The 13,787-nt window shown below is 32.1% G+C and overlaps 1 protein-coding gene across 6 annotated transcripts; it reads right to left on the bottom strand.

Annotated features, from left to right (window-relative positions):
• Positions 1–4,914: 4,914 nt before the first annotated feature.
• Positions 4,915–7,816, bottom strand: LOC111308161 (protein kinase PINOID-like). Of its 6 annotated transcripts, none has more exons than XM_089743844.1 (4): positions 7,679–7,816; positions 7,415–7,521; positions 6,647–7,244; positions 4,915–6,033 (listed from the first exon to the last, which is right to left on the bottom strand). In XM_089743844.1, the coding sequence occupies exons 3-4, from the start codon at positions 7,204–7,206 to the stop codon at positions 5,262–5,264; spliced, it is 1,332 nt and encodes a 443-aa protein (XP_089599970.1). In that variant the 5' UTR covers positions 7,207–7,244; positions 7,415–7,521; positions 7,679–7,816; the 3' UTR covers positions 4,915–5,261. The 6 variants fall into 6 exon arrangements, with proteins under 6 accessions (XP_089599970.1, XP_089599963.1, XP_089599958.1 ...); XM_089743837.1 differs by having other exon boundaries at positions 7,652–7,812; XM_089743832.1 differs by having other exon boundaries at positions 7,345–7,815.
• Between the last annotated feature and the right edge of the window lie 5,971 nt (positions 7,817–13,787).

Raw genomic sequence — 13,787 nt, 5'->3', positions numbered from 1 at the left:
TCTAGCATGAGGTGTAGTGCCTCTATATCGCAAGCCAAAGTTGTGATATTTATGTAATTTGCTCGTTTCATATTTAGCATGAGAAAGAAAGATGCCTTTTGGGCTTTGACTATATGAAAGCTGCCCATCTGTGGATTCGGGATGGAAGCCCATCTTAGGCTTTTAGTCAGGCCCTTAACTCTTATGAGGTGTGTACTTGGGCTTAACCAGACAAGTTAAGACTAAAATCTCCCAGGGGTGGATGTGGATCACAATCTTCATTGAGACGTAGGTTCCCTCTGTTTGGTTCAGCAGCGTGCAGTGAGAGATTGATCATCTGAAGTAGAAGAGAGAGAGAGAAAATGAGTACTTAAAACGAACATTAAAATAAAAGGGGTAGGGTTTTTGGTCAGTCCATTTGAATTATGACTGTTCCAATATTCCACGACCATATGCCCACGTAAGACTAGGACCCCATCCATCGATAGTCTCACTAGGCACAAGTTACGTTGCATGCTCAACTCACGTGACACCACTTTTCTCCGTTTCCCTTCTTCTCTTTGCTGTCCCTTCCCCTCCCTCCACGGCCCACACCATTTCTTTCTTTCTTTCTTTCTTTCTTTGAGGTCATGTTAAATGTTGGAGTGTGAAGCTACTATTCCTATAGAATAGGAAAATGTCGTTTTCCATAATCAAGGTAAGAGAGAAGGGGCAGAGTTGCAGTGCGACGCCGTCCTCGTCAGAGGCTATGCGGCCAATAGGGTGGAGACCAGCGGTTTCAACTGACACATTAATCAGGCGCAGGGGGGCCATATATCAAAGATTAAAAGGAAATAAGAAATTTGGTGGTGATGCTCAATCCATCAATCTGACGCACACCCTCAGCGTCACCTTCCCATTTGACTTGACTTCAACATCCAATATCTGATTTCATGATGCCACGTTTGCATCTGATTCCTTCGCATTTGGACCTTTCGGGAATATTGGACGTTTAATTCAATAGCTCCTCACCTCTTGTTTTGGGTTTGTGTAGGTAAACATTACAAGTATTACTTACTTTCACTTTGCTAAAAAATCATCCGCGCAAATTCAAAATTTTTCCCCTAAGTGTCATTTTCAAACCCTTTTGCTCAACAACTTTTACTATTACTACCACTAATTTTGGTATATAGGTTATGATTAGCCAATAAAAGATTGGCTGAATTGGTTGAACTCTTCCTTTCTTTAATCACGAATTGGAGTCCTGTTAGTGATTTTTCATTATTGCTCGTCTCAAATATGATTAATAGGTTATTGTTGATGTGACCATTTGGTTTGCTTGACATTTATTAAGTGTTCGATTAATTATAATAATAGTCAATATAATGATTATCAACAGTTGATTTAATGATTAAAATATTGATAAAATAATATTATATTCAAATATCATGTATCAAAAAATAATTAAATCATATGATATGATCAAGTTTTACGAAAATCATCTTCGATATTTTATTGAGTATAAAAATGATGATGACATATAATAAAAATAGCTATTTATTACATATGTCAGTATTATTTATATAAATTATTTAGAATATAACAACATTTAATAGAATTTCAAAATCTAGTTCTTTCTTAAGTGAAGAGTACGAGCTTAATTGGTGAAAAAAGTTGAAATATTTCACATCCTTAGAATTAGGAAGATGAGATAGCTGGCATTTAGTTTTAAACTCAGCTGGCACTTTCTCATTATAGAATCAATCTTCCTTTGTCTGTCCAACCCCCCCCCCCTCCCCCCACTCTGCTATCAACCCAACAAGAACAAATTTTCCCAAATATTAAAACACAGTTAGACAGGTATGTGCTGAAAAGAGCTTGATTATAAATGTCTGTTAAAAAAAAACCAAAGTCAAAAGCCAAAACTAGTTGGTCCCCATCCATATTATCTGCCCTAACTATCAAACACAGTCATCCCCAATTCTTTCTTACCCATTAATTATTTTTTTTAATTTGTAATCTCAGTTTGTTAATTAATTATTATACGTAGTTACAATGTTTACATCACCGTTACCAATTGACAATAATCAGAAAATTATTATAATTACCAATTTCTTTTCTTCCTTTTTTTTTTTTTTTTTTCATGTCCTTTAGAATCAGCCAACTGAAGGTCAAATCTGGGTCAGGAATGAAAGGGTGTAAAGAAATAGGCAAATGGCCATGTGGCAAGCCAAATGAAATGCCACGTGGATGGATATGATTGGAATAGGGATGGGGACAGCTATTGGGTGGCATAATGTTGCGTGGAGTGGGTTAGGGTCTATAGAGAGCGGAGACAACGCTTTAAAGCCAGCCGGTAGAGCTGTCTGGTTGGCAGGAGTTCACATGGACAGCCCCATGTGTTGTCAAAGTTCTTTCCCTTCCCCCAATTATTATATACTACTAACAGCATCTCCTCCTCAGAATTAAATTAATCAAAGAGCCAACAAATATAGATATGGTAATTTATACCATTGTGTAGCATAAAATATTATATTTTATATTATAATTTGTATTAATATAAAATTTTTATTTTATTAAATTTATTTATAATTTTTAATATTATATAAAATTATATTCGATCAAATTTAATTCAAAATTAATAAAATATTATTTTTAAAATATAAAATATTATTAATGTAAAAATAAAATAAAATAATTATATATATAATCGAATCAATACAAGCTTTTTTAAAATTTAACCTCAATTTTTTAAATTATTATTCAATTCAATCCGATTTGAAATTTAATTAAAAAAAAATTGATCGTAAAAAATTAAATTAGATTAAATCAAAATTTGTCGGAAATGGAATGTTATTCTTAATCATTTCATTTTATAGTTAATAACAACAAAAGAAAAGAAGAAATCGCTGGAGATGTGACATAAACGGTGTTAGGAGCGCGTGGGAACAGAATGTTTGTGATCCCTTTTCTACAACCTCGGCATATGCAAAAACTCATTTCCCCTTTACACGCTTTTTGGTTTATGGCTTTCAAAGTTTCAACTAAATTATTATTATCCAATGATTTATAGAAACCCTGATCGGAACTGAATTTAAAAAAAAAAAAGCATGACAAGGGGTGAACTCGGGATGAAATCTGTACCGTTGATGTGTTTCTCTTCCTCGTTCGAAATTGGTTTTGGTCCCACTGGATTCCTTATGCCAGATCATGCTTATCCCACGCTGTCTACGCGGCGCTTATTGTGTAGGTCCCTCGTTTCAAGTTTCCATCATAAAATATTTGAAAAAGAAAAAAAAAAATTTCTTAATAGTTTCCGTAATGATAATAAAATAATAAAGTATAAATTTATTACTCTGTTTATGTGAATGATCCAAAATCTTGAAGTGATATAACTTTTTCACTACACTTTTAATTTTAAAATAAATTTATTATTTTAATTTAAAATTTAAAATAATTAAAAATATTTAGTAGTAGATTATTTATAATTAAAAACGTCTGCAAGCATCAAATTTAATAGAGTTGCGTCCCCTCTTTTAAAATGTGTAATTATTATTTATTAAAATCCTTTATATCAATATGCTTTCATCTAATGTAAAATAATTTATTATGTATATATATTTTTATAATTAAAGTTGATAAAAATTAATTTTTAATTATTAAAATTAAAAATTTAACATTTTATTGAAACCCCGATGGCATTGCCAACAAAAATTTGGGTCACACATGACGTAATGAGAGGGCAGCAACGGTCAAAATGCGGGAAATCATTGCAAATGCCAATGACAACAAATTATGGTAGTGCAAAAGCTAAAATATTTTCTCTCAAAAGGTAGTAAATTTTGGGATAAGAAGATCAACCTAAGGGTAAAAGGTTGGTGTGTGGTAGAAATTCAAAAATGATTCTAAATTATTTAAACTTTTCATGGAAGTAAAGTTTCCAGATAAGGTTGAAATTGTATCGACTGGGATACCTTTGTCTTGTAGTTTTGTGGCAGACAATTTCTCTTTACGCAATTCCAAATTTTTTCGTAACTTTTGGACACGTTCCATTGTTGGACTGATTTTGCAAAAACATGTTCAAACATGCCCACCTCCGACGACCTTACCTTATCTTTAGCTACAGTAAAACAAAAAAAATAATCACATTTGCTTTGGTAATTATAACAAGCAAGTTTTGTTTTTTATAAAAAAAAAATCCGTAATGTGAAAATAAAAAAAAAAAAGATGTTAAGATATTTATTTTTAATTTGTTATATATTATTTTTTCAAAATAATCATTTAAATTAATTTAATTAAATATCGAATCAATTTTTTTTTATGATATATACAGGGATAGTATTGTTTCTCTACATTTTAGTTTTTTTTTTTTTTTTTCATAAAAAGCATTGAAATTCTCTTCGAAATTCAATTCAATGTTGTGAATTATAAAGGAGTATTTTCTTTAGCATAATGAAAAATTTAGCAAAGCGTCATAGTAATTTTGAAACAGCCAAATGGATAACTTTTTTTTTATTATTTTTAATAGGTGGTTACAATCATTAGGTCAATTTTAAATTATTTATTGATTTTCCATTTTCATAAATGGTGAGTTAAGCAATGAAAAAATAAAACAGAAAAGAAACGCAAATAAAATTATTAAACAAATAAACAAACAAATGAAATTTTTAATGGATTGCTTGAATAAATAAATAAATGTAGCACATATAAACAAATAAGAAAAAAATAAATGTATGAACAACTTAAAAAAACTACCTTCAAATTTACTTTGGAACTAATAGAAACTCTTATCTATAATAATTCAATATTTATAGCAGTCCATCCTACATGTCGAAAATAAATATAGTTTTATCATATATTTGAAATTTAAATTAAATCAAAATAATTAATTAAAAATGAAAACTATAAACGTAAAAAAATTATGCTATTCACGTAATTAAACACACGAGAGATTTTTTTTTAATATCAAATTGTATATATTTATTATTATATTAAAATTAAAGGATGCGACTTTGTATAAATAAAAAATTGCTGATCAACACAAATCATATTTCATTCCTTTCCTCTCTTTTTTTTTTTTTTTGTTAATATCTTATAATATATTTACGTAATCAGGGACGCATATCTGCCATACGAAGTCAACCTAAACAGAAGTTCAAAAAAAAAAAAAAAGAGCATCCAACAGAGAAAAAATTATAAAAAAAAAAGAAGAAAGAGCTGGAATGTACACATCTGTCACTCGCCAGTGATAAAATCTGGCAAATCCGACTGAACACGTGGCGCAAATGTCTCCGCTTAGCTTCTCAGAAGCAATCAAACGCGGTTGATTGTTCCTCGCTCTTTGTATGGTAATACGACGTCGTCGATTGCCGCCTTAACCCCGGAATCCCCGGCGGCGTAAGCGACCTAATAAGCGCGAAATTAAGTCCTTTAAAAAAAGGGTGTATTTTGACGTCGGCAGCGCCCCGTTTGGATCCCAACCGACTGTTTGGGTCCTTGTTTAACAACCCAGAGATAAGGTCTCGCGCGTGGTGCTCAGGAAGAGATGAAGGCGAGTGGGTTGGGAAAGTGAGTGGGCTTTTAACTATGTTGCGCAGCGTAAGCTCGTTCGATGGAGCCGCAAAGGGAGTACGCCCGTAGATCATCTCGTAGATGAAGATCCCGAAGGACCACCAGTCAACGGCATTACCGTGGGACCCACCTGAGGCCACCTCGGGAGAAACGTACTCGTGGGTCCCAACGAAGGAGCGTGACCGGGCGGTGACGGGCTCTGCCACGAAGAACTTGCTGGGTGTCAGCGTTTGGATCTTCTTTGACCGGAAGAGCTTGTGGAAGAGGCAGGAGAGACGTGTTGGGTGTGGACGAGTGCAAGACTGGTTTTGTGGAGACGTAGGATCCGGAGACAATGGTGATTCAACGGCTGGGATCGCGTCACAGCAAAGTGAAAGGTCGAAATCAGAGAGCATGATGTGACCGTCCGATCTTACTAAAACATTTTCCGGTTTTAGGTCTCTGTAAATAATACCCAGCATGTGAAGGTACTCTAGAGCAACCAGAACCTCAGCTGCATAAAACCTGGAAAATATAACAGATTATTTAGTTTAATTTTTTTAAGTTAAACATTGGAGAAAAAGTTTTAACGTTTGAAACTTCCCAGCAACCAATCAGGGGTAAAAGAATTGATGAACAGCATCAATCTTAAGGTCGCTTGCATGGCAAGGAATTGGATCCAGAAACTAACCAGAATAAGATGATTCCGTAATTCTAATAATGGAAAAACTATCAAATAAGGGAAATTTGCGGCTAAAGTCAGAAGTAATTGAGTGAAAAATCTCAGCTGTCGAGGAAGAATAAGGGAAACAGAAGGTGATTCCAACACTACTAAATCTTAAGTCCACCATTAATGAGACCTATTACTATAAATGAAAAATAATCTCTAAAATTTAGAGCAACCAAAAAATAATAAAAAATAGAGAAAGAAGGAAGAGAGAGATGAGGTTGATTATTGAAACAGACAATGATAAGAACAAGACAGGCGATGTGTTTGAAACACAACACTAGAAAACAAAACACCCAAACTAAAGCATGCAAGAATGATCAGTGTAAAATCAATGTAATATGAATGTACAACTTGGAAAACCTGTCTGCTATGGAAGTTAAAAAAAAAATGAAAACAAAAATCAACTACCTTGCAGAGTTCAAAGAAAAGCGTTTTTGAGGTTGTTTATGTCTAATAGAATGCAAGTCACCGCCTGAACAGTACTCCATAACTATGCATGAGAAATGAGAAGCTTCAAACTCAGCGTACAAAGTAGGCAAAAATGGATGATCCAGCATCTTCAAGATCTTCTTCTCCATTTCAGCACGTTGCACTTTATTCTTCATCGCCAACGTTTCCTTATTCACAACCTTCATCGCATAACAACAATTTCCATCTACGTTGGCAAGCTGGCAAAGGTAGACAGTTCCGATGTCGCCGCAGCCGATGACGCGGAGGAGCCGGAAATCACGGAATGTGAGGCTTGTTTTGCGGGCGAACGTGGCAGAGCGGATAGCGCAGTAAGCGACGTCGGAAGATCGGTGGGGTTTGAGAGAAAGGTTCTCTGGGGAAGACCGCGATGTTGGGAGGAGCTCAAAAGAAAGACGACTAAAGCTGCCACAGCTTTCACTACTCATTGAACTTTGACTTGAAGAATTCCCTGTTTCTGAACTTAACTCACTTTCTGACTTACGTTTGTTCTGAAACATTTTATGTTTTTCAACCTGATTTGCTCACCTGTTTCTCTCTACCAGTAAGAGAGAAAAAATCAAAATAAAAATCTTTGAAGAAGATGAAGTCAAAAAAAAAAAAGTTGAAGGGAGTGGAATTAGATAACAGAATTAAACCAGTGGATGAAAGCAATGAAGTTTTTCTAGATGATGATTTGATAAGGATATAGACAATGGAATCAGATACCCATAGCGGAGCCGAAGAAAAGAGTCAATGAGTAAAAAAGAAACAGTGAGCTTGAACTTTGAAGCGAGAGAGGCAGTCAAGATTTGTGTGCAAGCAAAAAAGGGAAACTGCAAAAAAAAAGAGAAAAAAACAGAGAAGAAATGAGGATTGCATCAAATGAAGCAGGGAGGGGCATTAAAGGGAAATGCTTTGAATGCCCATTTTGAATCAGAGCAGGCTTTTATGAGGGCCTGGAACCTGATTATTAGGGTTTCTGAGCAATACCAGTCCGTACCCAGAGCTAAATTTCTCAGACAGATATAAGCAAAATGAAACAGGCTTTTGGCCTTTCTTTGGTTTGCTGTACTAGTTTAGTTAGCGCTGAGAGAGATGAGAAAGAGAGGGACCAGAAAATGTAAATAAGAGAGGGGCGGTAGTTGGGATTTATTTATGCTGGTGAATGTACGGAGGTGATTAGCGACGCGGTAAATCGCGGTTAATATCTGGGGTTTTAACTTTTAACCATAGAATTTGGTTAAAAAAGAAAAAAAAGGAGGGGGTGTTGAGTGTTACACGTGAGGGTGAAAAAGGAGATTTTGCCGTTTGCCTATGAGGCTATATTGACCTATAAATATAATAATATACAGGGGACGTTACAGCGGTAGGTTTCGGCTTTTGATGACGTTGGTTTTCTGGCCGGTGCGGTTGGCTTTAGTCACGTGGCAGAGGTTGCGTTTAACCACTTCTACTACTACTTACATCGTTCTTCTGTCATCACTTTGCTTTGGAATTTTAAACCGCGTGTGGTTTCACTGTTTTGGTCCTTTTAGCAGTTTCCCTGAAGCTTTCCTTGCATTGCCCAAACTGCCCCCAATCAAATAATTCATTCATCACTCATTATATCGTACTTGCCAACCTCTAGTGTGGTTTTAACTTTTAACAGAATCATCCTTCATTGTTTACTTCCAGTTAAAACCTTCTTCCCCATATTTTACGACAGATTTGCTGTGAGCAAACTTCAGATGATTAAGAATCTGATTTAAATTGTAAAATCTTTACAATTTAAAAAATATATATTCCTGTAATGCGAATATAATATAAAACTAATATAAAATTAATACGATTTAAAATTATAATAATAATTATATATAATTTATTAAAATATTGTTTTTTATATTTTTATATTAATATAAATTTTATATATAATTTTATATAAAATATGACGAATTATTATATTTATCAAAATATTTGTACGATTATCTTTTTTATTTTTTATTTTTAGTTACCTCGATCATATATTATAGTGTAATAGTTAATTAATATTGGTATTTGTAATTTGGTATAAAATAAAATTATTATTACTGTTCTCCTCGGCAACCATATCGTTCTCATTTCCATAATTTAGGGGTACTTAAAGTAACATAAATCCTTTTTTTTTTTTTTTGTTGTTGCAATGATTTCTTTTTATCATAAGTTGCAATGATCTTTTAATATCAAAGTTAAAGACCCTAAAACGTACTTCAAAAGCAGTACTATGTGATTATTTATGACAAATCTTTTCGTATTTACGGGATAAAGTGAAAAAAAAAAAGAAAACCCATGCTTTTCATTGTGATGATCCATGTTTGTGTACTTGATGTAGCATTTTTAATCTTGAATAGATTCATTCAAACTTTTTATTCCCGTTGTGAATAATCCATTCAATATAGTTTCAAATATTTACAGTGGAACTAGCAATGTAGCTCTGACTTTGGCTGGAAATAATTATGAGTAGGTGAAACTACGAAACTATGGAACTTGAATGTCTCTTGCAAACCTAACACTATATATAGTGTTTTTTTTTTTGGTGAATTAAATTTCTAGTAACGTTATTGAAGCAGGCATTAAAGTCTTTATGTAAAGGGTTGGACAATGATTCAGCAAATGAAAAAAAAAAAGGTTCGGGTAGGGCAATGCATGGAAGATGTCATAGAAACGTAGCTGATATTGAGAGCAGAAGTTAGGGCCGTACCTTGTTGAGGACAGAAACTGAAATGAACATTTGCATGTATAAATGAATTATTTATGAATTATGATCCAATTGAATTCAAAGTATAGTAGGCCCAAAGTGTTTTTGCTACTTTATTGCGAACCGGAAGAACCCCAATCTTAACTGCAATTCGGACAACTACTACTGGTTTTCACTCGAGTACAGTTCAATTATATTTATGCATGTCACACTTTATCATATATATATATTATATGCGTTTTTTCTCGTCATTTCATGTAGAAGTGATCATAATTTGGTTTTAACTAAATTAACTAATCAAATTAATTTAATTTTGTTAATTGATCAATTATTAAATTAATTTTAATCAATTAACAAATTTTAATTTTAAAAAATTTTGATTTTCGATTAATTCGATTTAAAAATTGAATTAATCAAATTTATGAAATTTTTAATAGAAATATAATAAAATTTATATGTAAAACTAAAAATATATAAATTTATGTAATTTATTTCAAGTTATTAGAATTTTTAATTTAACAATTTAGTGTTTGAATATTATTGTTGAATGATTTTATTTTATTTATTTTACATATTAGAAATTAAAAATTTAAATAATTTAATATAATATATTTTATTTTTTGATTAATAAAAAAATTAATTAAATAAACTAAATTAATTTTTAAAATTAAATAATTTAATTTAATTAATAAAAATAAAATAAAATAATTTAATTACTTTAATTTAATTTAAAATTAATCGAATCAATAGAATTATAACTCATATTTTTACTCGTATGGACAACTTTTTTTTCTCTTTTTTCTTGAAACAAAATATTTGCCTGAAACTGAAAGCAAACCTGCAGCTTGGCAACAACTGGCGTCTGACAGGGTACAAAGTAAATTGCAAGAAAAACTAATGTTTGAATATCTTTGTAATTAATGTAAGAAAGCAATGTCACCGATAAGAAGCATGATAGCATTGCAAAACAAAACAGTGGACGCATGACATGTAAGCAAGATTGGGAGCAAAGGCTGTGGTTGTAACAGTTTGGGGCTGAGAGGGGGTCCCAACCCATTGATGGGACTCCCGGGTCCCAATGAAAGGAACAAGTCCCTAAAAGCCTAACATGATTTCTGATTTATTTTTCATATTCCTGTACTCATTTTCATAACCATTGGAGTGGTGGATGGAAAATTTTTGAAATTGATGCAAAAATGGGCCCTTGAACAAGTTTTAGAAGGGAATTGAGAATAGGGTGCCTTGCAAAAGGCCAGCATAAAGTGCACCAAGTGGAGCTGTTGTGCCTGTTCATGAGAGCACCATCTGGTAACATTTCTCCAAAACTTGAATTGCTAAACACTCTTGTTCAGGGGAGTCTGCTTCTGGTTTCAATATGGCAAAAGAACTTGATTTATCCCATAAACTAAACTTACCAATTACATTTTGTTTAATTCTCTATATAAGATGAAAGTGCAAATTGGATATAAAAGTCTCATAATTGCATGGCATGGCAAGCAGTGATCCAAGTTTAATGTAGCCTATATGGGGAAAAGCTGTGAATAATGGGCCAAAATACTCAGTTGGCAAGCATGGCAATCTGGTTTTCAGGTTGAAAAACCAAAAGAATGTGCTATTAATATAGATTTGAGCCCTGAGGCAGAGCAGATCATTTGCTAAAGCACCAATCATGTCAATTCATGATCATAAACAACAGAGAAACCAATAATTATAATATTGGGTATCTTAACCAAATACTGGTGGGGCAGACAAAATCATCTATAATTAAGGTTTGATTTGACGCTGAAGGAGAGGAAAAATATGACAAGGGCCCAAAACTCCAAAAAACCACAGATTTTGGAAATCAAGCATCTTAGATCACATGTAAATCAGTAGCTCCGAATTGGTAAAATCTCATTTAACAGATTTTGTGGGGGCCAAACTTATTTTAACTCAGTCTCTCCTTTTTTTTCTTTTTTTTTTCTTTTGAGGATGTAGTTTGGCATTTTCTCAAGCCATCTCTCTGTTGTTCATAGGATTAATAACCAAGTTGTCAACAATAATTGAAGACCTAAAAATATTAACCTTAAACTCAAAGCTATCACTAAGATTTACAAAGAAGATTTAGCATGAAATGTTGTGAGATGTGCTGGCCACTTGACTGCATTAAATATTTTGTTAATAGTACTACTTGTTTTTTTGGGGAAGTATTTGTACTAACTGGGATCTCATTTGCTAATTTAAATTCAAATTTCAACCATGTTTGTTCCCTATCATCTTGCTTATTACTGTACCAAAATTCTATAAAATTGTAAAGGGGAATCCATTTTCCAGGGAATAAGACAACAGTGTAAAACGGACAGTGAAATAATAATATAAATTGATTAACAAATTCTAAATGATTTTATAGGTTTTTTTATATATAAAAAATATCGTTTTCATGACAATGAAATGAAAAGGATTAAGGAAATAAGAAAAAATAATCATAAAATAAAAAAAAATTATCATTTCAAAGAAGTATCATACTAACAAGAAGGAAGAGATAAATATGGGATTGAAGGTGAAAGTAAACACTTAACCAATATTCCCGGTGTTTTGATAGGCCGACAGTCGGACAAATGATGTTCATTCAGAACAAACTCCTCTTTGACATGAAATAATTTAAGCAGCATTAGTTCAAAATCATGACATCAACTTAATATTATAATACTAACGTTCTTTGTTGTTTTTATTATTTTTTTAAATGGGATTAGGGTTCATAATAATAATAATAATTTAGTACCACAAAACTAAGGTTTTGAAACTTGAAATATATAGTTATTGTCAGGACTGTATCAAGAACAACCCAAAATAGAAAAGAAACTTGTGGGAGGAATCCAAGTTTCTCTTTCTTGGTATGATAAAAATATGCATGAAAAATGCCTGATTACTGATGTCTCCATTGGCTGTTCTCTTTGCTTGTATGTTTGCTTGAGTATTTAGTTACAATAATTTATGTTTACACATGCATCCAACTGCCTGATACTGTCTCACATTCAACAATTTATAATTGGGCTCGGTTAAGCGGATTTATCTTGATTTTAAGTATTCAATTTAGGGACTAATATATCTTATTTTTTACTACAAAAGAAAATTATGATAATTATAATTAATTAAGGATATTGATGAAGGTGATTAGCATAAATATGAGTATGATTGGGTTGAAAGCAATGGGGATACAATGAGAGAACAAGAATGGACAGAAAATTTAAGGGCACATGGGCTTAAAGAAGGTCAGCCTTATTAAGTTAAACCAACTGGAAGCAAAGAGAGGGCAACCGAAAGTTGGTGGTCGGGCGCTTCTCACGCCTTGATGGTAACCTCAGTCTCATCTTTGGAACAATGTCTTTATTACTCTCATGATATTTTGGTAGCATTATCCAACTATGTATGTTGCGGTCGCATTACCATATGTTTGTGTATTAATCCAAAGTACATTTAAAACTAAAAGCATATTCGACGAGAAAAACAATTCGCACAAAATATGGCATCTATTTCGGAGGTCACAAAATTCGTAACATTTTTAAGGAACATCAAGAATTAAGACCGTAAAACATGTAAAAAAAAAGAATTAAATGTTATGTTGTTGTCTAAACTAATTATGTTTTTTTTTTTTTTTTTTTTTGTTATATGGACCAGAATGAAAAGCAATAAAAATTTCAACAAATTGATCGATTTGAAATTTTTCCTAGTATTATTTTCGGATATATTTATTTTTTATCATTAAGGGTAATAATGATTTAATTCGGATTAAATTTGATTTGATTTTTTTCAAATATTGCATAATATTATGAAAACTTAAAATCTGATTAGAATTTAAACTGAACTTTTATTTGATCCAAATCGAATCAAATCAAATTTTATCAGTTCGGTTCGGTTTATTGATTTTTAATTTTTAATTTTTTAAAATTTTATATATTATTTTATTATAATTTTTAATATACTTAAATAAATTTTGATATAACATTATTATTTTTATTTTATAAAATTTTAAAATATATATAAACTGAAAAATATATATAATTTGATTCGATTCTATTTTTTTAAAATTTTTATTTTTTGATCTGAAATTCGATTTTAATTTAATATATATATTTAATTTCTAAAATTAATTTAAACTGAATAAAAAAAATCAATTCAAAATGAACTAAACACATCGAATCAATTTTTAAAATTTTTGATTTTTTTCTCACCCCCACTTGTCATCAGCAATTGATTCAGAACGAGATAGGCTGAGCCAGTCTAGGAAATGAAACGAGCCCAACTTTGCCATGATAAGCTGGAACTCTGGCTGAGCCTCGACTGCCTTGAGAATGTTTTTTCTTGAGCATCAGCGCAAATCATTGGGCTGATAAGGTGCAACTTCGT

This window comes from Durio zibethinus, chromosome 2 (assembly GCF_047325235.1).
Source record: "Durio zibethinus cultivar Kanyao isolate XHJ-2024 chromosome 2, ASM4732523v1, whole genome shotgun sequence".
In the NCBI taxonomy this organism is placed as follows: Eukaryota; Viridiplantae; Streptophyta; class Magnoliopsida; order Malvales; family Malvaceae; genus Durio; species Durio zibethinus.
The sequence above is the reverse complement of the archived record's forward strand: the minus strand, read 5'-3'. Positions and strand labels throughout refer to the sequence as shown.

What these genes read in the sequence shown, in the direction of transcription:
- LOC111308161 (XM_089743844.1), bottom strand. Translation starts at nt 7,206, where the DNA reads ATGTTTCAGAACAAACGTAAGTCAGAAAGTGAGTTAAGTTCAGAAACA. An exon ending in TTTTCTTTGAACTCTGCAAG is followed by an intron (nt 6,034 to 6,646) that starts GTAGTTGATTTT and finishes TATATTTTCCAG; the next exon opens with GTTTTATGCAGCTGAGGTTC.